The sequence below is a fragment of the Canis lupus genome, chromosome 1 (genome assembly GCF_048164855.1).
Source record: "Canis lupus baileyi chromosome 1, mCanLup2.hap1, whole genome shotgun sequence".
Taxonomy (NCBI): domain Eukaryota; kingdom Metazoa; phylum Chordata; class Mammalia; order Carnivora; family Canidae; genus Canis; species Canis lupus.
Window position 1 is genome coordinate 19,764,590 of NC_132838.1, and position 27,192 is coordinate 19,791,781.

Genomic DNA, 27,192 nt, shown 5'->3' on the forward strand with positions numbered 1-27,192 from the left:
AAACTGACCCTTACCCCACATAAAAAAGTAACTCGAAACGGTTCGATGGCCTAAATATAATACCCAAAACTACGAAATTTTTAGAGAAAACCTACAAGGAAAGCTTCATGATATTGGATTTGATAGTAATTTCTTAGGACACACAAAAAAACAGGCAAGTAAAAATAAATTGGACTATATCAAACTTAAAAACTTCTATGTGTCAAAGAACACAATCAACACAGTAAAAAGGCAACCGATAAAATGGGAGATAATAATTATAAACCATTTATCTAATAAGGGGTTAATGTTCAGGCTACGTAAGGACCTCCCACAACTCAACAACAGTAAACACAAATAATCTAATCAAAAATTGACAAAGGACTTAAACAGATATTTCTCCAAAGAAGACATACAAATGGTCAGCAAGCATATGAAAAGATGGTCAACATCACTAATTATCAGGAAAATGCAAACCAAAACCACAAAGAGATAGTATTTCACACCTCTCAAGATGGCTCCTATCAGTAAAACAAAAAACTACAAGTGTTGGTGAGGATGTGGACAAATTGGAACCCTGTGTACTGTGATAGGAATGTAAAAGGATGCAGCTGCTGTGAAAAACAGCATGGTAGTTTCTCAAAAAAAATTAAAAACTGAATTACCATATGATTCAGGAATTCCATTTCTGGGTATATATCCCAGAAAAAAATGAAAACAAGGTCTTGAAAAAGTACCTGTGCTCTCATGTTTATAACAGGATCATTTGTAAACAGGTGGAAGAAGTGACCTAAGTGACCACTGACAGATAAGTGGATAAACAAAATGTGGTCTGTACATAAAATGGAGTATTATTCAGCCTTAAAATGGAAAGCAATTCTGACAATTGCTATAACATGGTTGAACCTGGAGGATACTATGCTAAGTGAAATAGGACAGGCACAAATACTGTATGATTCGGGCCGTATGATGTATCAGAGTGGTCAACCTCAGAGACAGAAAGAGAATGGGGTGGGGGAGAGATGGGGAGTTTCCGTTTCACTCTCACAAGATGTAGATGTTCTAGCAATTGGTTTCACAACAATGTAAACATATTAAACACTACTGAATTGCACACTTGGAAATGGTCAAGATGGTAAATTTATGTCCTATTTATTTTATCATAATTATAAATACTACAAATGGGAGGTAAGGAGAATAACCCCTACACTAAAATGAAATGACTATCTTCAGAAAGAAAGGAAATAGAATAAAGGGCAAAGGAAAGAAAAGAAGCTAAATTTCTCTGAATGTATTTTGTTCTTTGACTTGGGAATTAAGTAAATGTTTCATATCGCCATAAAAAATACATTTTTTTAAAAAGTCAACCTAAAAATTGACCTATATAATTAAGACTAGAAAACATTCTTGAAAGACATAAATATTTGAAAAACCAAAATAAAATAAAATTGAAAGTAAAAAATAAATAATTGAAAATGAAATGAAACAAATGAACCTAAATGTGTATCACATGGATAGTATAATCAGCATAATTCATCTATTCTTCTTTAATGAATTACACACTAGGGAAAAGAACTGCAAAATAAATATAAAAACACCACACAATGTTTATGGTAACCATATTGTGGTAGTGGTGACAATATTCTGAACTGCTGTGTGCTTACTGTGGAGGAAAAGCAGATTAATGATTACACAGACGTCATCTAGAGACTATATTGTAAAAACTGGGTAAGTAGACACAGGTGTAACCTTAAGAAATTAAGTAAAAAATCTGTAATACTAAATTTAATAGGAAGTATCAATATACACTCATGATATTATATACATTTTAAATCCAAACAGAAATACGTAGATATGTCCACCAGAATGACCAAATAGCAAAGAGCACCTCTAGCACTCAGTTTGTGAGTTAAAATACCATTTCCCACTAAAAGGATGAGGGCTCCTACATGCTGACTCAAGTATGAGTCAGGAAATGCACACAGTGAATCTAGAAATCCTATCAGCAAGTCACCCATAAAGAGTACTGTGGTCAACTCAAAAGGATTCGGAAGTTAACTACAGAGGCTCCCAATGACCAAAGACAGAAAAATTCGAATACTCGTTAAAAAAATAACTAAATGGATCACAACATAAATATGTTTCACTCCATGAATTCATAATACTGCTAAAAAATAAAACAAATCACCTCAAGCATTTATCCTGTCATTCCTGAAGGGAAGCTCGGGGTATCAACCAGTTAAGGGCGTAAAATTCTCCTTACAGAAGTACTCTGGCTAACAAATGAAAAAGGCATGTTAGAATTCAGAAAATCGGGATTCATCACTCTAATGAAAACAAAGTACAAACTTTAATGAAAATAATACAAACTTCCAATTTATACCACAAACATATCACGAGGACGAGCACAGGAAAGAGGTGGCCAGAGACAAGTAGATAGATGGATTGTTTGTTAGGAATCCAATGAATTAAAAGAAATATAAACGACATATAAACCAACTACTGCAATATATGGACTTTTATTTGACCCTAAAACAAATGAATTGTAAAAAAGCAATTATGAGACTACGAGGGAAGTACAAATACTGAGTTATCAGATAATATTAAGAAATATGTTTTAATTATTTTTGGCATTCTAATGGTATTGCATTCGTGTGTGTGTGTGTATACACATATATAAAAAGAGCCCTTGCTTTTATTTTTATTTTTTTTAAGATTTTATTTATTTATTCATGAGAGACACAGAGAGAGAGAGAGAGAGAGAGAGAGAGAGAGAGAAAGGCAGAGACACAGGCAGAGGGAGAAGCAGGCTCCATATGCAGGGAGCCCGATGTGGGACTCGATCCCGGGACTGCAGGATCAGGCCCTGGACTGAAGGCGGCACTAAACGGCTGAGCCACCTGGGCTGCCCTAGCCCTTACTTTTAAGATACAAACTGAGATATTTACAGATAAGGGGATATTGTATCTGAGAACTGTTTAAAATGGGGGGACAAGTGTTTGGAGGGGTACAGATAAAAGAAGACTGTCCATGAGTTAGTAACTGTTGAAGCTAGGCACCAGGTATACGGAGGTTCATTATATTACTCTCAACTTTTATGCATGTTTGAAATATTCCAAACTACAAAGTTTTTAATACTGAATAGGAAAACACATATATATTTTATCCAAAACTAATCAATAAAGTTATGCTTGGCATTCAAACAGATCATTTCACAACCCATCATGACATCTCTAGGCAGCGATTCCAAGAGGAATTAAGAAAAAAAGATTTACTGATTAGTGGTAAAGGTTAATACAATTCCTTTAAAACAATCCCTATTTGATGTATTTTCTCCCCTCTACCACTCAACTAAAGATTCTAGGCACATAATTTAAAAAAAAAGGAAAATGGTAAGCCTGCTTTTAAGAAGCATTTAAATATGCTTTGGCCAAAAGCGAACAAACAAAAAACTCATCTCTGTTATCCTGCTCATATGACTGAATGGTTAACTTCAAGAATGAATATTCCTGTTGTGCATCATGATCATCCCATGCAAGTCACAGGGCCACAGGCCATGTGGAGCCAATGTTTTTTAAAAAATAAAATTAAATTAAAAAGGCAAGAATGTAAAGAATTACATAAGAATTCCTTAACCAAAAATTCAATCTAAAACAAAATCTCTTGTAAATGGGTCTTTAAATATTCAGCATGAATGAAAAAAAAATCAAAACTCAAATAACATGCTTAAGAAGGTATACAAGTAAATTTACTGATTACATACACTCATATAGAAACATTACTGCATTTATGCCTGGGGGAGGGGAAAAAGGCTATCTAAATTAACATACTGAGCCTCATCCAATGACTATTCATTAAGGGACATGGGCAAAAAGTGATTACGATAGAGGTTTGTCAAGCAGATCACGGCTATTAAAAGATGACTGAAAAAAAAAAAAAGATGACTGAATATATATAAATCCATACTCACATTATACAGATACGTTCTAAAACCAGACAGTTGGCCAATCATATCTGAAAGATTAGCACATTTTAAATCAAAATAATAAAGTACGTATCAAACATTAATGTAGTATATTCAAAATTATTTCTGTGCTTCCAGGAGACAACTATTTCAGGCAATACGTTGAAAGCACATACTATGCTAGCACTCCCCTAGGTACAAGTGCAATGAAGCTCCGTGAAACCCCAAGCATTTGCTGGAGAAGCAGCAAGACTATTCTTCACAGGTTGCCATACAGAATCCTAAGAGTTCTATAGAAACTAAAGGTTGTCCCGCATAATAACAAATTTTAGGAATTGCCAATATATGAGGGAAAGTTTGTAACCCCGCCCTGTATCACTGTGTATGGTGGGGGGGGGAGTACGATGGGGGTGTCATTTGTTAGAAGCGTTTAGAGAACAGATAGTGAACCAGTGTTTGGCTGTGCTAGGGAGAACCTCAGCAGTCAAGAGAACAACACGAAGGTTTCCATGTACAAATTACTTCTTTTTCACTTAAACCATCCCCCACCGAAGATTTAAACTGCCTAAAGAAACTATTTATCTGTTTTATAGACTGTGACTGTGGTTAAGATTTCATATATAAATTTACTATCTGAAAAGCTTGAGAAACATAGATTTGTTCATTCCCCTCCTTTTGCATAAAAAGTGACTGAATTAGGTAAGGATGTACAGAAGCTTATGATCTCTCTGGCCCTCATACAGCTCTCACAGGGTGAAGCAGGACAGTGGGCCAGATCTTCTGATACCCCTTTCCATTGGACTTCCCAGCTAGTAATCTGATTCAGTAAATTAGTTGCTTATCTGTCATTAGAAAAATCATCTGAAAAAACAGTATTTTTCTCCCTAATTATTGTCATCTGACTGAGAAACTATGAAATGAATGCATACAGATCCTCAGTTGAGGAGAGAGTAATGTTTGGGATAATCACCTTTTGAATTTCACCTCTCCTGTCTCTCACCCTTCCATCTGAGAATCACTACGCTGGAATCTCTTCTCTACAGCAGTGGCAGGTGATGAAAGGAATGGGAAAGGCTTCCAGCTTCCAAGTGCTCAACCAACTTCTATACAGGGAAATCTTGGGATGGTCTTGGAATCCTGAACACATCTTAAAATAGGTCACATCTGAGATTATGTGGTCACTTAAAACCCTACATAGATATGTTTTAAGAAGCACCACAATGCTTCAGGTTAAGACTACAAATGCTCAATCTTCTACCTCTCACCCAGAATTCAGGTGAGAGAATTCATTTCTAGTTCACTTCCTCTGACTTTGATATTATTTGTTCTGAAGACTAAGCTTTGCTTTAGGGGAAAGAGCAAACAAGCAAAAATCAAAACCAAGCCAAACCGGAGTAAGACCAGCCAGCCACCCTCTAGCAGAGAATAAAGAAAAAGCCTTCTTCACTTCACATGTGAGATAGAAAAATGTCTCAAGAATAAGCTAATTTATGTCTCTGCCCCCATGAGCTATGCCAGAATTTAATATTGTTTAACTATTAGAGGGATATTATTTAATTAGACATCTTAAAATCAGCAGGAATACTTGTGTAGTACGAACAATGCCCATCCCTTCCATTTCCATTCCCTACAGCTGAGTGTTCTTTAGTACAAGTACATACTTCAGACAGAAGTCTCATCATCATTTCTCAGTAAAATGTAAAGTCCTTTCATAAGGCTTCGAGAAACAGAACTGTGATTACAGCGCAGACACTAACTATAAGCAACAATTTTTTAAAACAACAAGCAATAAAATTGGTGGTTGCAGCTGTTTTCATCTCTAAATCAAGCAAGGCAAACCTTTTCAAGTGATGGGTAAGTTGTATAGAACAAACACAGAAAATATGTACAGAAAAATTACAAAAATACTAAGTATTGTTACAGATGACTGGATTGGCATTTAACAGGCTGAAAGAAACCAGATCAATCTCAATCTTGCTGGGGTCAATTCGGGTGCTCAAACCAATAAAACAAAAATTTTTTTCTTTATGTTTGTGTACTAGAAGTGCTAAAATATTAACCAAGTCTGCAAATGTCATGCACAATAAAACCATTTATAAATATTAAAACACTTGTATCAAAATCTGCTTAACAAAAAATAGATAGCAAAAGTAATAAATCATTAGGACAATATTAAAAAAAAAATAAAATATAAAATACCATACTTCCCCCCCAAAAAAAGCAGGAAAAGGAAGGGAAGAATGGATTTAGCAGACATTTTAATATACTTTGATCATTTTAATCCCAGAACTTAAAGGCAACACTTCTAATCTAACAAAATCTACAATTAGCTATTAAAATCAAAATATCACAGGTAAAATAAGTTCACATAATTTTCTTGCAATACCTAAATTAGTTTCCTTCCAAACTATAAACTATTCTGTTACATGCAGATCACAACAAAGCTTCAAACTAAAATATTAAAACAACGCGCTTACATATAATATTCAGTCAATATAAAGAGATAATAAAATTAGAAATACGGCATAAAATTATAAATGTCTCACAATCCAATCAAAATTGGATTTGTGCATGCACATTAGGTGACTGGAATTTAAAACATCATAGGGTAATCAACTCTGCTTTTTGTTCTGTAAAAACAAATTGAACAGGACTCTGAGCTCCTCTACAGGCATAATCTGTACTAGAATAAGGAAAATTTATATTTGAAAGCTTACTAGACACTAGTTCTATTACAAAGACATGTTCCGGTATTCATGGGCAGTGTTTTGTAAAGTACTTTATTTCCATTAGCATTATAAATTTTTTGTTCCTCAGCAAATCAGCAAGAGACTAATGGCACAAATCAATATCATACTCTTCACAGCAACTAATATTAGGTCATTTATTATAGCAAAGGCCACTAGAAACTCAGCTAAAGGTATATCAGGCATTTCAATTTGAACACCATCTTTTTTTTAACAGTGTGTCACAGGTTCAATGAGTTTCTCTTTTATAAAGTAGTCTTCATAGGCTTAAGAGCCTTTGACTCCTTAAAGCAGGTAGTGAGTGCACAAATACCCCAAAGAAAGTCAGCCATGCCTCCTAGGGGTCTTGCTACCAACTGCAACTCCAGGAGAGGTAACCAATTTCCGCACTGAAGGGAGAAGGAGGAGGAGACAGACTCGTGAGAGAGAAAAAGAAAGAAAGGGGTGTGAGAAAATGACTAAAACTTATTGCAAATCCTTTGGGCTCCAGAAGCTTTTCTACAGCGGCCAGTGGGATGAGACAAAGAAGAGGGCAAGGAGTGCCACACTTAATGCAAACCCCCAATTCCTGTTATTTATGCAAGGAAGAAATTAACTCAATTTCCTTACACTCACTCTGGCTTTGTTCCACAGGCTGGAGGCTGTCCTGGGGCTCCCAGTTAACTGGAAACCAGGTTGCTGGCTACATTAGCATACAGAGGACTTTCCTAGCAGCATAAAGTTCCTGTGGAGTTCCTAACCTACAGCATTACCTGATAACAGAGTTCTGTTTACTTAGAGGTAAAGTCCAAATAGCCAATTGATCCAGTAATGCTTTCATTTTTAATTTGCCATTTTACTACCCTAATTTCCAAGACTTGTAAAGGATTTAAGGAAAATTGTAAGGATATTACATATCACCTCCAAGAACTCAAGTCACATGGAACTAAAGGATTTTCCTTGAAATAGTTGTTACTAAGAAGAAATTTTGTTTTCTATTAGGTTAGTAGCCAAATACAGATAAGTACAGACAGTTTTGTGCTGTTAAATACATGATGAGTTTAGAGTGCTTACACTTAAGCCCCATAGCTCTGACACTCTAGAAGAAAAAAGAGAAACAAATCCCTTAGGTCCCGACTTAACACTGCAAACAGATACGCATAGATATAGCGCACTTTGCATAATAGTTTGTCTTAGGACAAACCCTTCTGCCTCTCAATACAAAAATTTCCACAGAACATCAAGTACTTTTTCTATAGATCACTTAGTCATAATTTAATACTTTCCCTTCTTAATGACAATGCACAATCACTTCCAACCGGCTCTGTGAACATGACAAGGTAACAACCACAGATATTTCTGAGGAAACATCATCCTTTCGTTTCAGTGGATGCGCAAAGTAGGCATTAATTACACAAGGACTATTTTAGAATTCTTTGTTCTTTGTGAGCAACCAAATGATTTTCCCTTTCTTTCCCCAAATTTAATTAGAATATTTCTTCTGAAAAAGAAAGATACACCCAGAATGCAACAAAAGACCTGAGAAAGTAGTCAAGTAAGCACAATGTGAGGAGCCAAGAGAAACACCACAAAGTGCTTACACTAAAGCTCAGGGATTTGTTTCCCATCAGAGAGCTCTTATTCTTAGCCAATTTACTCTTATTTTATATTTAACTCCAATAAGTTTGGCTGCCTGGCGTCCACACTCCCGAAACACTGATAACAATAAATTAGAAACCAGGGGCAGAAGCTCCTAGGGGTGAGACATAACAGCCCACCAGCAAAAACTGGTAACAATTCCTAGACAATAAAAAGAGGAAGAAGGAAAGTTATCTTTTAAAAATAAGAAACGTGAGAGGCATTTCAGTCTGGGCCCTTTTATGTTTAGATAAACAGGTCTGCACTCTTCAATAAGCAAATGATGGTAATTTTACAGCATGGACCAAAACAGCAACTGGCTATCGAGGAGATGTTTAAAAAGCCAGAGATATTTTGAAATATTTCAACAGGAAGGGTTAACATTTTTCAGAAATCCAAGCATTTAGTAACTTTTAAACACTCAGTTATCTAGAAAATCATCCCTGAGAAAGCTGTTAGAGAGTTCCAAATAACTGAGGCATATATACAAAAGAAAGAAGGAAGGAATTCTGTGTTGATTAAGGCCTTTTGGGGGGTGGGGGGGGACTCACTTAAATCATATTTAGCAAACCCCATTCCTAGCCTTTCCCCATCCTTTGCCCAGCAAACCCTGAAAATATCTGCCTAACACAGAAGGCATTAATATTTAAATTTTTCTAGCTACAAGAGACTTATCCACTACCTCTATAATATATAGTTCCATCTTACCTTCTTGTATATTGTTGGTCCGTCCATATTTGTGCTCAGAATGACCACTACCTTATAATCATCAGAAAGTGACTTCAATTCCAGGTTAAAATAGGTACTACAGTGTGGCTTGTTGAAAGTCAAACCCAAAACATTTACTAGGAGTGTCTTTCACTGAACAAAGAAATCCTATTCTGTTTCCAAGGGGGATAAAAAAGAGGAGCCTAACCCTGGTAACCTTAGCACAAAAGGAAGCTAAAAAGGCAGGGACTCGATAAGAACAAAGGATTGTTCTTTCTGATGACATCAATACATATTAAACACGATGTGTTACACATCCTTCTATCAATATCTGAGATGATAAATTTGCAAATTAATACTACATTGGTCATAACTGCATAAAATTACAATAGCACCCTCTTTAGAAGAGATTTTGATTTATACAATGGTAGTAACTTTTATGTGTTTAATGTTTCTGAAATTAAAGGAGAAGATGAGCCACAGTGCGCAAGCAGAATACAACGTTCGAGAAATAATTACGCTTGTGACCTTATGCCCTGTAAGGTCACTCTGCATCACAGGCCAAACGAAATCAGGAACCATCAGCATTTACCTCCGAGTAGTCACTGCCTGGAATGAAGGGCAAGCGCGGGTATATTTCATAAACTAGCAGGAGCCTGACCTCATAAAAAAGTCAATTATCAAAATGCTACATGTAGAATGTCACAAAAAGAAATATATAAGTCGGTTCTACAAAACATCTTCCCTTCAAAATAAATCTGAGACAACTTAAACATTTCATTTTCATCTGAATTATAACACATTTCACAAAATAAAATTAACCCTTCCTTGGTAAAAATAGTCCAAAGAATTTCTAAAAAGTATTTTGTAACATAAAAGTGATTATAAATACATGAGAAAGACGGTGACTCAGAAAACATTTACACTATTTATATAAGTCACTATCATAAGAATGTATGCAATATTTATAATTCTGGTCCTGTTACCATTACAGTAAGAATCACAATGCATCTATCCTCAAATTTTCTATCAGAAATTAGGCATCAAAAGTTTACATACGACCTGCATTTGTAAGGAATAAAATGTTTTCCTAACATGTTCTGGGATAGAACTCCATTACCTGAAGCAAAATTCTCATATCACTCCAAGAGGACTTGGTTTTTAAGAAAATTTGTGAACCGGCTTTTCAGTTAAGGCAGACTATTGCTCCTTTTTCTTCCCTAGTGATTTCTGGTCTACTGCCAGAATCTCTGAGCAATATAAATTTAAGTGAACTCTGAGGCAGTGACAATAAGGAGAACAGAACTGCAGATACCAGCACAGCAAAGGCAAGGGGACAGTTAGCCAACATTCACTACGCGTATAATACGCCGTGCCGGATGCTGTACAGGAAGCTTCTCCTTTATTTTACTCAGGACTGCTCTTTACAGTCCTAAGAAAAGCAACCTGGCTTCTGGCCCATTGTTTTCCTTAGGCTCTCAGACAAACCCACAAAAGGCTTTTATTACATAATGTATCTAAATAAAATTCCAGAAGACCCCAGTCAGTAGGATCAGTTGACTTGAGTCATCATCCTAGCCCCAGCTCACCTACTGGCTGTGAAGTCAGAGGAAGGTACTTTAAACCTCAGGTTCCAGATCCCTACGATGAAGGGCTATCACACCCCATCAGCCTAGGAGGGCATTCTGCTCCTCAAGCAAAAGCATTTTCTGAGTCTCAAATATCTAACAAAGGGACTCTTAGATCAAGCTCAGTCGTAACTTAGGAGCTGTCAATATTGCTTAGGCAATTACTGCACATGTTTAAATGCTTAGGCGGATTAAATTGTTAGAAAATATCTGATGAATGGTGTATTTAACATAGTGCTTAATATTTTACCTAATTTACTAAGAAGATTCCTATGTTGAAAATGGGTTTTAAGTTCCTAAGAGAATGTTTTATGCTGTTAACTTGCTACGATAATCATCTCTTCAAACATTTAATGACCATGGTAGAAGCGATTCCACTACAAGCACGTTATGGCAGGTGTGGGCTGTCCACCAGCTGGCTCCATAACCTTTTGATCCCTTTGGACAGCAAATCTGTTCAATAGCCCTATGTGGTCATTTCTTATTTGTTGTATGCTTTCTTCTCCTTTCACACATTCAGAATCCTTACTCCTTCAGTTTGACATTCTTTTATTAAAGTAGAAAGCTCTCAGTAAAGCAAACTAAAACTAATTTTACTCAGGCAATGTAAAAGTTCCAGGATAGATTAACATACTATAGAAAGAGTTCTTAGTGTAAACTCTTTTAGTTATGTGTAGATGGATGTTTATTCTTTCACTAAAATACAGTAACAGGAAATGATAAGATTAAAATTTTAAGTAAGCCAACATCCAGTTAATTTATAAGGTACTCCAAGATACTATAACTAAATGCCAGGGACATTATGTTATACAAATAGAAAGGTTTAAATCTGACCCAAGAACAACCTAGTTCATGTTTACTTAAACAATGACAAGAGGGGATGCCTGGGTGGCTCAGAGGTTGAGCCTCTGCCTTTGCCCCAGAGCGGGATCTTGGAGTCCCAGGATTGAGTCCCACATCGGGCTCCCTGAATGGAGCCTGCTTCTCTCTGCACGTATGTCTCTGCCCCTCTCTCTGTCTCTCATGAATAAATAAATAAAATATTTTTAAAAAAATAAACAATGACAAGAACCATTTTCTGACAAGAGTAATTTTCTTACAGTTACACATTTCTGCTCCAACGTGTTGCTGTTAAATTTAATACGGCGAAGAAATGACATTGTGTGAAAACAGGATTAGCTCAAATATCTACTCATTCCTCTACCCCCAACACCATTTTAAGATCTAAGTATGCTGGAGGAAGCAAGACGGAATAAATGGTGGTTAAGAAAATAAGTGTTGTAGTCTGACAGTCACTTAGTAATTGAGGGGACCTTAAGAAAGTTCTTTAATCTCTCTTGGCCTCAACTAACTCATCTGGGGGGGAAAGGGGAGAGGGTAGTGACACTAGTGCCTACTTTACAGGCTTATTGCAGTGGCTTAATGAAATAACACAGACCAGGCACTTAGCAAAAGCCTGACAGAGAGAGTGTTCAATTAATGGTAGGTATTGTCATTATTTTACTTATACTGTATCCTCTCTGGGCCCTCTAATAGACCTCTCATCTAGCAACATATACATTTTCATCATTGCTTCAGGGAGTAATCTGAGACCACATTACACCTTTAACTTGTAGCTAACTCATTCCCTTCTTTCCAGGAAGAAATCAAATAAAACGGCATTCACCACCATTGCTGATGATTCCTTTCTTTCCAAACTGTCAAGAATACAATGCTGTACACATCTTTGGTGTTTTCCTAAAGCTTTTACATGTAATCTATAATCAAGCCTGAGAAATACCTTTCATTCCACTCTATCTACATTCAGGCCTGGGTCCTACATCCCCTCTGTAGTAACTTCCCAGCTACTTATTCTACTTCAGTCCACTTTCCCACTGTGGTCCATTTTAAGTAACAGTGTCCTGAAACAGTTTCTTATACTTTCATAGCAGTGTTGTCCTTTCAAAAGGATCTCTAATGATTTGCTATTGTTTCACCTTCAATCTAGTCTGCAATATTTTACTCATAGTTTGTCCTTAAATTGAGAGTATCCTGTATTCAATAAGGTTATGATGAACTGATGAGCTAATTCTGTTTTTCAGAATATGATGAAGCTAAGAGCCACAAGTGACTAAACAAATAGCACTGTTCAAAGTTCTTCAAATACTCAAAAGCAAAGCTTTCTTCATCCTAGTCTTATGCCTTCAAGCATTTTTTTTACATTGTAGAAGATATTAAAACCTATGCACATTTAAGAACTTTAAGCCTAATACCTTTCAGAGTCCATGTTTAAAGACTCTGGTTTTTAAATTTCCTTTTATTAAAATGGAAAAACTCCCAGTAAGCAAATAAAAATCAGTATTATCTCAGGAAATTCTGTAACCTACACAGACTAAAGAATTTTAATTAGAGTTGTTAATGTGTGATGCTATGGTTATATGTAAAACCCATATTTGCATTTTTACAGATTATGAATGTATTTAACATAAAGTGCTTACCACAGCCTAGGCATTGTTCCATGTGCTTACCAAAAATTACCTTATTCCAAAGTCAGAATAACCCTACAGTCTACCATATTTATTTCATCTGTGATAAAGTGAAGCTGAGAAACATTGAGTGTCCAAGGTCATATACACCTATAAACAACCACTAGAGTCACCAATGACAAACACTTGGGAGACTGCTACCAGGTATAACAATTATAGTCCTTTCTGAATCTTGTTTTCATATCCTTATTGTATAATCATGTATTGTCTTGACATGTATAGTATCTTCTTACCAAGAATTTGCTATTGGCAAAAATCATTTAAAACGAATCCATCTAGGGCAGCCCGGTGGCGCAGCGGTTTAGCGCCGCCTGCAGCCTGGGGTGTGATCCTGGAGACCTGGGATCAAGTCCCATGTCGGGCTCCCTGCATGGAGCCTGCTTCTTCCTCTGCCTGTGTCTCTGCCTCTCTCTCTCTCTCTCTCTCTCTCTCTCTGAATAAATAAATAAACAAATAAATAAATCTTTAAAAAAATAAAATAAAATGAATCCATCTAAAATCTAGACCAAATTTTCAATAGTAAAAAGTTTTAAGTTTCATTGAGAATTTAACTTAAAAAGTAAAATTGATTTTACCATATACTCAATAAAACAGTTTAAAACTTTAATTCTGAATTCTTTGTTAGAAGAATAATCAAACGAATTGGGATGAAGTATATTTTTCTAAAAAGAAAAAACTACAATAGCATAATACAACTTTTTTTTAATGACCATCTAACCTAGCAGCAGGATCACTAAGGTTTGATTCTGCAAAAAAGCCTCAAGCACTTCAACAAATTTTCTCAAGCCTTTCCCAATCCATTCAAATTATATTCTTTTGAAAGATCTGTCCATCAAAACCTTGCTAATTTTCTTTTCCAATAGTACATTGTTCTAACTCTACCCAATATTTACCACTTAAGGATCCAGAATTCCAACTTCAACATGGAAATTATCTGCTTTATACTACACTTGCCCATCATCAGATCACGGTCTACAAGTTGGCATCCACAAGCATAATCATGCCAAAAAGACAAATGCTACTGTTAAACATGGTAAGATTTTCTTATTGAGGATTAATTTTATAAGGGGTCAGTCCATCAGAGTATTTAGATATATTTTTTTATTTTTTATTTTCTTTAAGATTATTATTTATGTATTTATTCACAAGACACACAGAAGGACAGAGAGGCAGAGACACAGGCAGAGGGAGAAGCAGGCTCCATGCAGGGAACCTGACATGGGACTCGTTCCCAGGTCTCCAGGATCACCCCCCCGGGCTGAAGGTGGCACTAAACCGCTGAGCCACCAGGGCTGCCCTAGATATATATTTTTAAACCAAATTCCAAACCACATAGATTTGGAAAATGAATGCAAAGAATTCAAGGATTCCCTTATTTTCACTTTAATTTTTTTTTTTTTTTTTTTAAGATTTTATTTACTTGACAGAGCATGAGACAAGTGAGGGCAGGGGCAGCAGGAGAGGGAGAAGCAGACTCCCCACTGAGCAGGGAGCCCCAGTAAGGGCTCTATCCCAGAACCCTGAGATCATGACCTGAGTCAAAGGCAGACACTTAAATGAATGAGCCACCCAGGCATCCTTTATCTTCACTTCAAGTGACTCACTTTTGTTGAGAGGTAGTAGCAAGCATATCTGGGAGTTTTAAAACTTTTGTATGTAAGCATGGAAAGCTCTGTAGAGAACACTTACGTGATATGACGTGGTCCATATACTGTGGTAAATAAGGGGCCCAGGCATCGATGGCTTCTTTCCTCCCAGCCTGCTCAATTCTTCTCAATTCAGCTAGAAGCAGGGCCTGTGCAGCTTCCCTGACCTGAGAAAGAAACGGATCCAAACCAAAAAAACAGAAAGCAGATCAGTTGGTGAGGTGTTTAAAAACTAGAAAGTTCATCATAAAATAAAATTAGAAAATATACAAGCCACATTTATTTACAGGAGAAACACTACAAACCAAGTAATGAATTAAGTACCGAATAAACCGGCTGTGAGCAAAATCAAAGACATTTAATGAATGATTGCACTGAAAATTTTAACACTAACAGACAAAATTATGTTTGTAGATTTATGCAGTGTTGGGTTTAAAACTTTATTTTCCAAAGCTTTTAATATTCTTGCACTTTAATTTTCACTTTAAAATTTTCACATATGGGACGCCTGGGTGGCTCAGCAGTTGAGCGTCTGCCTTTGGCTCAGGGTGTGATCCCAGAGTCCCAGGATGGAGTCCCACATCAGGCTCCCCCCATGGAGCCTGCTTCTCCCTCACCTGTGCCTCTGCCTCTGCCTCTCTCTCATGAATAAATAAAATCTTAAAAATAAATAAAAATAAAATTTCCATATAATTGTTACTGTTAGAAGTCACTGTTAGAACTGTTATATTTGTCTTCTCTTTTAGCCTGAAAAAACCTTATCCAGTGAATTTCTTTATATACTAAATAGGTATTTGCACAAACATTATGTATAAATCTGCACGATACCTAAGACACATTTAAACAATTTGTTTGAAAACAAATAGGCAAAATACATTCCTCTGTAATGGCATTAATTCTATAGAAAGAAAACAGTTTTCAAAGTTACATCACTTCAGTTTGTCTTTCAATGCAGCACATGTTTATTTTGCAGTTTTTGTGGAATTTTATTTTAGCAAATTACCACAAGCATGGGGTCAAAGAAGTTAGTTAATTGTCAAGTGGTGTTATCAATTTATTAACTCTTTATCATTGAAAAGGATATGATAAGCAATGCCTGATATGAGTTTGAATGAAAATTGTTTTTAATTATAACTGACTTTTGAAGTGAATTCAAATACAATTCAATGCAAAACCATGAAAATTTTAGTATGCTACAATTCCATTTATAGTTGAGGGAAGGGAAACGGGATGAGGGAAATATTTATATTTGATAAATTTAAAATCTTGAATAATACAAACTGCTATAGCTAGACAGGTCAAATGCCATAATAAAGGAAATCTCTATCTATAAAACATTTCCAGTCCCTGGTGATATTATACTCCAAGCAACGTCTAATACAGCATAAGTCCATTAACACAAAATAATAGCTACCATTTATTGAGCTCCTACCATGTGTCAGGCTCTGTACTCTTTTACTTGCATTATCTGATTTGATCCTGACAGCAATCCCATGAGGAATATATTATTATCCTCACTTTACAAATGAGCTTCAAACAGGTTAAGTAAATTGCCCAGGGTCACAAAGTTAATAATTGGCAGAAATGATATTTAAACCCGAGTCTCTTTGAATTCTAAAGACTTTCTCTTATTATAACACAGTATCTTCCATTGGACAATGGCTATTCACTTAGAATTTGATTGATGTGATTATACCTCAGTGTGTTATTTTGGAGAAAGTGGGTGTATGTATGTGAACATGCATGTATGTTAATCTATATAGAACAATCTATACAGAAACCAATACTCAAAGAAATAGTCCCATAAGTATATGAAACCTTGGGTCAGATACTCACCAGATTAAAAAGTAAGCAAATATGCAGCTGGAACATTACTGTTCAGTATATAAAGTGAAAAAAAATCATGAATCCATATTTTCTATGACATACAAACAGGTGAAAAAAATTAGATAAACATTAACTATTTCGTTTCAAATTTACACTTGCCTATTGCTTTCATGTTTTTGTTTTTTATCCATATCACATTAATATTACCTCCAAGCATCGATCTTGCCATCTCCGAGCCAGCATCTCTAGAAGTGGAGGCCTAAATTTGTCTAATCCCAGCAGGTCTGGCAGCATAACACAATGCATAGCAGCTAACTGACTCCATCCTGTTGAAATGTAATATATTACAAATACTTTAAACATTTTGGCATTTCCTAATTCAAAGATTTTTCTTTAAATATATTAAAAACCAAAGGATTTCCATTAGATATTTTATACAAATAACTCTATCAGATGTATTTCATCTCTAAATCATGTAACTGGTACTCATAAAGAACTCTTTTAAAGTCTTAAATAAACTTTCACATGAAGTATATACAAAGTCTATAGGGAAAACATATTTCTAAATAATCCCTCTAAAATAAAACATACTCAGGGATGAGAACACAGAAATAAACATGCATTAGAGTTATAGACTTGAAACCAGTTAAAAGGGCATTCACACAGATATCCAAAGATAAGCTCCCGTCACTTCAGGTCTGGCCATCTGTGTATGACCATCTTTGTCAGTCAACAGACAGGTCTTCCCTTGTCTGTCACAGAGCCTTTCATTAATACTTATTGATCTCTTTTCTTACAAAATGAATCAGATATTTAATCGCAATCATAACTAAGTAACATAACATCACCTTTGAGAGGAAAAATACATGCAGACATTTCATAAAATAAAAACCAGATAATCCAAAATTTACAAAATCTTCAGTACCATTAACTTTAAATCTATGGGAATAAAAGTTATTTTTTTCCAAAATTCTAATCCATAGTTTGGAATTTGATTATGTAAAGAAAACAAACTGCAAGCCACTGCAATATCTAAAAGTAACTGTATTCAGATAATAATTATTTCAACCCTGTTTTAAAGGTGTCAGAAAAATATAAGCATAATAAATGCCTCACTCTTTCCAAATCATGTATGAAGCCACTATTAATCCACAATAACTACCATTACCTTCTGGGGACAACACTTAAAGACAAATAATCAGGATGAATGCAAAAAAAAATCCCAATTATCTACTATTATATACAAGATTAAGTTATCTGTGATCACAGAATTTTAACAAATCACTGTCCTGAAATAATCTAAACTGCAATCTTCTAAAACAACAAAAACCCTATCATAAAATTCAAAATAATTACTGAGATCAAAAGAAAAAAAAGAGAGAATGAGTGAAAGACAAGCCACCTATCTAAAGATTCATCCTTTCAGTAAGGAAATTCTCATCAAATGAGAATACATAATTAAATAATTAAGGTATGAGCAAACACATTTTAGATTTCAATTTATTTTCAATAGAGGATATATATACTTATATAGAGGATATATATACATATATACTTATACACACACAAATATATATATAAATGAAAATTACAACCTAGGAATTTCTTAAAGTGCTTTAACATCTCTTAAAAGTTTGAAATGTATTTATGAGCTGAATTTTAATAGGATGATGATTCTCACCATGGGCCAAAGTCAACAGCCTTTTTTTAACTAACAAATTCCTATCTTTCACAGTAGCTTAACAAATTTGTCCCTAATTATAATGTTCAGTCTTAGTATATTAACCTTAGTATCTGTCTATGACAGGGAAACCAAACAAAAAATGAGCTATACTTTCGTGCTCCCACATTTTCTTTCCAAACATGGTTTCTGTACTTTACAGATACTGTACCATTCTTTCTTTTTGAATGGACTGGTAATACTGCTTTTTAGTGAAAAGTCAAAATCAATCTGATTACATTTTAGATTCTGTAAATTTCTTCCTTTTTTATATTATACATACTGGTGAAGACGGAACCCACAATGAAGACAGTGGATATAATGCAGAGCTCACGTTAGGCTTCCAGGCAGAATAAATAATCATATAATGGCTCTTGGGGAAAAAAGATTTGTGGATTCCATTCACATTTTCAGAGTTCCAAAAATACTTTCAACTAGTGTAACTCCATAGGGATAATATGATAGCCTAACTACATCTTAAAAACCGAAAAAATAGATTTTTGCCTCCTCCAAAAACAGAAATAGTAAGGAGAATAAACAGGTGAATTCCTCTCATTCTATAATCACTGGTGCTAATCAACATTCTGAAGACTTTTCAAATGATTATGTCAAGGGACCCCTCACATCTCCCTCTAATCTCAGAGTAATGATACATATAAAACAGATTCATTAGTTCTAACACCAGAGATCACATGGCAAATATCATTATGAAAACCAATCCACCTTTTAATACCTACTTCACATCAAAGAGTATCCTCTTTGCACTTCTTTAATGACATTCTAGATTACAAGGAACAGTTTATACCAGCTAGGAGTAGCATTCCATTTTCATAACTGGCCCTTATCATTGATATTAGCAGAAAAAGTTTAAAAATGGAAAATTTAGGATCTCATATATAACAAAGCAGATAAATGTATAAATTGGATAAAAAGAACATGTCATACCAGAATAAAGCACAGATTGAAAGGGAGTTGTTAGAAAGTTGAGAGAGAATACCTTCATTTACTAAGAAACAGGTATGTAAAGCAGGAGTAGAAGCAGAGTCAGAGCCAGAGTGATCAGCATCAGACCGAGCGGAAATGACAGGAGCAGGAACTTGCAGAGAAAACAGAAGAAATAAAGAGAAGAGAATTGAGGTACAGCAGCTTCTGAAAAAAAGCTCAGTATTAGTGAAGAATGAAAAACAAAGTTGGCAAAATATAGTAAATGGAGAACTGAAAAATGATGTTTTAATCAAAAGGGCATGATCATTGAGGATTACAGCAAAGAAATGATAAATTTTACTGAACAGCAATCACCGTGTAGTTCAAATTCCTCTTAAAACCAAAATATATTTAATAATCTAATTTATCGATGTACCAATTAATACAGAAAACAGTTCTAAAACAAGGAAGGCTATAAGGAAAGAATGACATATTCAGAATTAGCAAAATGTAATTCAATTTTTAAAATGTATCATATACTAAAAACTTTATATTGGTCTTCATATTGCCAATTACGTTTTTCTAATAATTTATTTCCTAATCTTATGTGTAAATTATTTTTTAATATCTCAGACCAACATCCACTGAGATCATTTCAATTTTCCATACTTGTTTTATAAAAACACAATTTAAAATCTGTCAACTTATAAAGTATATACTAAACTTATGTGAGAAGAACCTTAACATAGCTTCTTTCTTAGAACTTTAAAAAAGTACTTTTATGATACCAGTGTTTTATATTATAAAATTATTGTGAACGTTCTAATCCTCATAAAATATATGCAACAACTCCACCCCACCCCCAAAAAAGTTACGTTACCAGGAAAATGTTTCGGCTTAAATTATCATATGAAAAGCCAAAAAGACCGTATGGCACACACATTCTACAACTGGAGGTCAATGTTAAGATTTAGAGGTCACCATTTGACACTTCCTTCCTATGGAGAAATTACCATATGTCATGCACAAGCATCTTCAAATTAATCCCTCTCCTTTCTTCTGTCATTGAACAGCAATAGGTTTGGGCTCCTGAACAGATTAAGCATTGTCCACTGAATGATATGTTTGTTTTTCATGCAGTGAAGTTCCTTTGTAACTACAGGACAGCTGCATGAAAACAACTTTTCATAATTTCCACACGAATGCATCATAATGTCAATCAGGCACGTGTGAGGCAGTAAACAGTAGAACTAAAAGAAGTACATGAGCAGCAATAAAAAATAGAAAATCCAACTCCATAAACTCTAAGAAGCACATCTTTGCACACATGAAAGTCTCATCTGGGAAATTATAATTGCTTTTATTATCACAGATCTGTTTTTTGTTCCTTATAAAATTACAATGATTTTATAATAATATGTTTATGAAAGAAACAGAGCTTTTCTTAACTGCACATTTTCTAAGATACAGGAATTCTACTGTAATCTTGGAAAGAAATCTCAAATATTTTTAAGTTCCACTAAATAAATTTATTTTAAAAATCATCTTTAATTACAAATTCAATTATTATGGCCTATAAAATATTCACTTCCTCATGCAAAAAAAGTTGGTAAGCCTGGATGTCACAGAGTAAATTTTCAGGTTTTAGCTTTCATGCCAACAAAATTGTTCATAAAGTTCCTCTGGTGGTTTCCAAGAACTGGAACTTTTCTATAATTTCACTTTAAAAAAAAAAGGAGAAATTACTATTATTGAAATTACCGAAAAGGCTGTGGTACCTGTATCTGATTTTACTCTTCGATGAGAGAACAGTAGAGTGAAAGGTGAGGAAATTCAATACAAATGAATAAAAGTTCAGGACTGAGTAATCATTACCCTACAGGTCAAGTAAGTAGTGGGATTAAACTCCATCTTCTGTGAGTCACAAGCACAAAAGAAACTAGAAATGCTACTAAAAGAACTGCTAGAATAAGCGTAATAGGTCTTAATAGAATAATGTTCAAAATATGTAAACTAATTTTTAATGAGAGAAATAAACAGTCTCTGTTTTGGAGTCCTGTTTAAATAAGAAAAAAAGCTATTTAGGGATCCCTGGGTGGCTCAGCAGTTTGGTGCCTGCCTTCAACCCAGGGCGTGATCCTGGAGTCCCGGGATCGAGTCCTGAATCAGGCTCCCTACATGGAGCCTCCTTCTCTCTCTGCCTGTCTCTCTCTCTCTCTCTCTCTCTCTCTACCTCATGAATAAATAAAATCTTAAAAAAAAATTTTACATTTTCCTTTAATAAGTTCTGCGAGAAAAAAAATCAAGACTACTATAAGATCAAGGAATCAGATTTACTATGCTTTAAAAATCTTGGCATCACCACCAAAAAATACTTCATTCAGACTACCTCATAGCTGAGATGGGAGAATCTGGAACTACTTTTTTTTTTTTTTTTTAAAGATTTTATTTATTTATTCATGAGAGAGACAAAGAGAGAGGCAGAGACACAGGCAGAGGGAGAAGCAGGCTCCATGCAAGGGAGCCTGACGTGGGACTGGATCCCAGGTCTCCAGGTCGATCCCGGGTCTCCAGGATCACGCCCTGGGCCGAAGGCAGGCGCTAAACCGCTGAGCCCCCCAGGCGTCCCTAGAACTACTTTCATAATTAACTGAGAATATTCAAATTAAACTCTCATTGAGCTTTTAAAACTTTCCACATATAGAGAAATCAGCAAAAGAAATTTAAAAAGTACTACTTCCAAATCAAAAAGCTCAAGACTTAATGACAATAAACCTGAAAGAAGCCACACGTAGCACTGAATATTAAAAAATTTACATCATAAAGCATAAGTGAGCATTTGGTTTTTAAAACAGAAAAGCTGCAATGTCAATTATCAATTGGCTTATCTTATTAAGGATTAGTAAAACATAAGGGCAAAAGTCTCAGCATAGCTTCAAGTGATGACAAACATGGCACAAGTTCTATTATTTAACCTAGAAAAGTAAACTTTGCAGCTAAGAGTCTCTTCAACTACTTACTATCACATGAAAAGACAAAGACAAACGAACCTGTGTGACAACATATACCTGCACATATCTTCTCTGGCCTCCCCCTTAATAGCATATATTTAGCATTCAATGTTACAACATCCATGGTTTTCAGTTTTTTAATAGGTCTCTTTCAGCCTTCATTTGAAATGTGATTCTGAACTCCTTTGTTCCCTACTGCCATTTTGACATGAAAAATATATAAAGCACAAAAAGTGGACGTACTTTAGGTAGCAAGTTATTGGTCTAAACCTCATTAGCCTCCTGGTACATGAACACAAACAGCCTTTTCAATACATTTTTCAGAAAGGAATAATGAAAATCTAGAAAACTTTCTGTAAAACCAAATGTAACGCTTAAAGAAGTTTTTCCAAAGCTTAACACTAGTAAATAAATAAAACTATTTAATAATGAATCATTTTATCTGAAGCATTACAGGATAATCACAAAGCTTCAAGAGGGGAAGACAGAGGAGGCATTCCACACTAGGTCTGCCATTCAGTATAGAGATCTTAGAGAGCAACGTCTGCCTTTTTATAAACTTTATGTCTATACTATCATGTCTTGGGGAGATGAGCATTCTCGTCATCTTTTAAGTCAACATTAAGCATTAGGATAAATCATTAATCAAACATTCTAAGGAAAAAGGATATCCTTAAAATGCTATGAAGGAAGAGCACAAAATGTCGAAGGGCAATAGGGAAGTAATAAGGTTCCAGGAAATAGAAAGGATAAGGACTTACTGTGAAGCAGAATGAATTAACAGCCCAAGATGGCATTCTGATAGACATACATTAAGGCAAAATACAAAAATGCTAATAATGTTTGAAAAATACAGTATCTATTTACCCTCCAGATCAGAATTGGAATAAGTTGAGATGCAATGAGAATTTTACCTTCGCCTATAACTCTAGCTAGAATCCAAATATTAAAATTAAAAAATTTTTAAATCTTGCTTCTGTAAAAGGTCTCCTTCATTACTAACATCTAAAATAAATAAATGAGCCAAGACCAAGTACCATGGGGGAAGAGTTTATTATAGTGAAAGATAAAGTGATAACATACTAACTTGAATTAGACATTTGAAGGCTATTACAATTTTTTATTTCATTTAATTAACAATAAGCACCTACTATGTGCCAGATGTTGGGCTAAGTATATAAAACGTAGTAAAGACCAAAGATGCTGCTTTCAGTTACTGAGTCTGGTAGGAAAAACAAATAATTAATTAAAATATTATAAACTGCACTCCTCTGGATCTATTCCACTAGACATAAACTCCTTGAAGGCAGAGAACTGTTTTGTCAGCCTTATAGTCTCAGCACCTACTTACTGACATATTAACACTAGAAGCATAAAAAGAAGGTATCTACAGATTCATTCAACCAAATATTTACTGAGTGTATTCTATAGATCAGCTACTGTTCTAAGAACTTGTGCTAAATCAGTGAATAAAACAGAATAGAACAAATGCTTGCCCTTTGAGCTTCCAAAGACCAAAGTCATAAGCCAATTTTTTAAAAGGCATAAAAGTTCAAACACAAAATTTTAAGGAGTTTTGAGGTCCATCCATTGACCTGATATATGTACTCCATATTTCTTGCTATAGACTCTGGAAAAGGATGGTGAGAAACTACTGATTAGTTAATTGATTAAACTCTTAATTTAATAATGACTACCTCCTACTTCTAAATCCATTTCTGAAAAATAAAATAGCAAATACTGTAACATAACCTTATATATTTAAATTGCTGAGACTGGTTTCCAAACCTACCACTGAGTAAAGATGCTACTAACATAGATATAGGGTCAAGAGAACACTAAAGACATAGACCAAAGGCTTATGCCATAACATTACTGAATTGATCAAGAAAAGTATGGTATGTCAGAATGTAAAAAAGCCTACAGCTATGGGCAGATTTAGGGCTGTATAACCATGAACAAAAACTCAGTTTGATATTTCTGATCTCTTTCTCAAGTGAGATGTTTTATAAAGTACACAATCATGTATTTAATAAGTAAAAACTATCTCTATCAAAAAGTACATGACTGTCATAAATGTTAATTATTGGCAAACACTGCATTAACAAGCCCACTGCTAGACAAAATTAAGCTCTTGTGAAGAAATTATTTTCCAATGAAATACCCTGATAATGTGTATGAGAAATTATGTTATCTGAACTATCTATATTATCTTTATTCTTAGACCCAAATGTCTATGAAAGGTCCAATCCCCAGCTAAAGTCTTTACTCCATATAGATTATTTTGCAGCTGAACGAGTATTAGCCAACATATAAGTGACAGTTTATCGAAAAGGAGCATATTCATGTTTGCAGTCCAGCTTGAAAAATGGATTGTGAGTCAATGTGCACTGCAGTGGGAGTCAGGAAAAGAAAGCATAAGAGGAAAATGTTTACAAGGCAAGGAAACCAATATAAGAGAAGTCAGAGCAGAAGGACAAAAATATAATATCCTAACCACTGAAGTGTAATCAGAGAACTCAGAGCTTTTGTCCATTCTCTTACCCATTTCTTACCCTAAACCAGTTGTTTATGTTCATGAGTTATCTGCTAGATATAAGTAAACTACTCAAGAAAGTATACATCAGACTAATCTTTCTAACCTCCTAACTAGAGTTGTTTAGAGGGGAAAAAAGGCTTAACAAATATTTGTTAAAGAGGTAATTATTCCATATTTTCAATATTCAAATACAAAGTGGGTTTCATGATGCCATCCTATAGTATTTTACCACGTAACTCTCACTACAGACTGCTAACTTCTACTTACTTTAAAAGATAAGCAGCTGTGCTATTTCAAATGAAAATTCCTAACTCTACTGCCTTAAATAAATGCACTGGAAAAGACTCAATCCTCAGTGCCTTCTTCACTGCTCTCAAAACATGATGTTTTAGGAGAGGAGCAACGTTAAAGCATTCTAACTGTAACATCCTCAGACTTGACCAGGTGAGTATATTCAATATCATAATGGTGGTGAAGTACACAGTGCATCATGGCAATGTCACCAATTAAAGTGGATCACTTCTATCTGCTAAGATTACAGAGGGAGAAAAATGTAATCCGAGAAGAAACATCAACTATACAGAATGATAATGAAGATGGTAATGATGATGACAACAAATAATATCTCTAACAAGAACTGATCTTTTTTTTTTTTAAGATTTTATTTTATTTATTCATGAGAGACACAGAAAGAGAGAGAAAGAGAGGTAGAGACACAGGCAGAGGGAGAAGCAGGCTCCACGCAGGGAGGCTGATGCGGGACTCGATCCCAGGACCCTGGGATCATGCCCTGAGCTGAAGGCAGATGCTCAACCGCTGAGCCACCCAGGCATCCCAGGAACTGATCTTAAATGAAACTTTGAACTAACTAAATGGAGGAGAGTATGCCCTGCCACTGATTTTGTATTATATAAGCTGGAAGGTATTTTCAGCAGATTTAGGATATATATACATCTTATTGTAGAAAAAGCACAGATCTAGAGTTAAAAGGTGCTGTTGTAGCCTAATCATACCACCACAACTAACCATATTTTAAACAAGTCTCTTACTCTTGTGAAGCTGTTTGTTTCTCTCTTTAGTAATGGCTCTAAAAATACTAAAACTCTATACAACATAAAGAATTTTTAATTTATGAAGTAATAGTATATTTAGAACATTTTTTAAAAGTAAAGAGAGAGGAACTTCCACTTCTGGCCAAGATGGAGTAACACGAAACAGATTCATAATCCCATCTAAAACAACTTGCCCACTACCATCTAAGCACATAAAACAATGGTCTCAAGCCACTGGACATCAAATGATGCTGAACTGAGAGTCAGGAGTTGGCACACAAACAGCAATATGATTGCCCCAGTTTATTGTTTGGTGGGAGTTTCTAGACCAAAATACAGCAAGAGGGATTAAGGAAGAGCCCCCACAGTTTCCCTGAGTTGAGAAGACAGAGCTGAGAGTTTTAGGAAGCAGAGCAGAAAGAATCCATAGGACAGAAAAAAGATCAAAGTTCTTCAGACATTCCCCTTGAATATTCAGAGCACTGATCAGTTCAGGTGTGTGAGGAAACTATTAAGGGCCAGAGACCGTGTTGCTCCCACCAGCCAGACTGGAAAATTCATAATTCATGGGACACTAGACAGAGTACTCAGGAAGGTCTGGCTCAGTAATGGGAAATTAGCCTTAGACAGAGCATGACTCCAAACTCACCGAACAAATCATAGAAGCAAGACCAGAAAAAGATTAAACTGTTTCCAAGCATCTTAACTGCATCCAGAATATAGCTTTAAAGAAAAAAAAAAAAAGATTTACAATAATATAAAAATCTTCAGATCTTTAGTACCCAACCAGGTAAAATTCAAATATCTGCCATTTAACAATGATCACCAGGCATGCAAAGAAGTAGGAAAGCACAGTCCATAATGAGGGGGAAGAAATCAACTAAAAATCAACCCCAAACTGACAGATGTCAAAATTATCAAATAAGGGTATTAAAACAGTTTGTTTTTTAAAAGATTTTAGTTATTTATTCATGAGAGACAGAGAGAGAGAGAGAGAGAAAGGCAGAGACATAGGCAGAGAGAGAAGCAGGTTCCATGCAGGGAGCCCAATGTGGGACTTGATCCCGAGACTCCGGGACCACGCCTTGGGCCAAAGGCAGGCACTAAACCACTGAGCCATCCAGGGATCCCCTAAAACAGCTTTTATAACTGTAACTCATATATTGAAAAAAGTTACATAGAGACAATGAGGAAATAAAAAAGACCCAAATCAAAATTGTAGACATGTAAATCATTATGTGTGAGATGAAAGATACACTGGTTGGGCTTAATAGCAGATTGGATATTTCCAGGAAAAGATGAATG

At 35.1% G+C, this 27,192-nt stretch overlaps 1 protein-coding gene across 6 annotated transcripts in view; it reads right to left on the reverse strand.

Moving 5' to 3' along the window:
• Nucleotides 1–27,192, reverse strand: part of WDR7 (WD repeat domain 7) — a 353,105-nt gene that overhangs the window by 216,325 nt on the left and 109,588 nt on the right. For 5 of the 6 annotated variants that reach the window (XM_072822427.1, XM_072822446.1, XM_072822438.1 and 2 more), the window contains 3 exons: nt 19,359–19,457; nt 16,849–16,967; nt 14,858–14,981 (listed from right to left, as the gene is read on the reverse strand). In XM_072822427.1, the coding sequence (XP_072678528.1) occupies nt 14,858–14,981; nt 16,849–16,967; nt 19,359–19,457 (342 nt within the window). The remainder of the gene's footprint in view (nt 1–14,857; nt 14,982–16,848; nt 16,968–19,358; nt 19,458–27,192) is intronic. The other variant, XM_072822456.1, reaches the window with a different exon arrangement.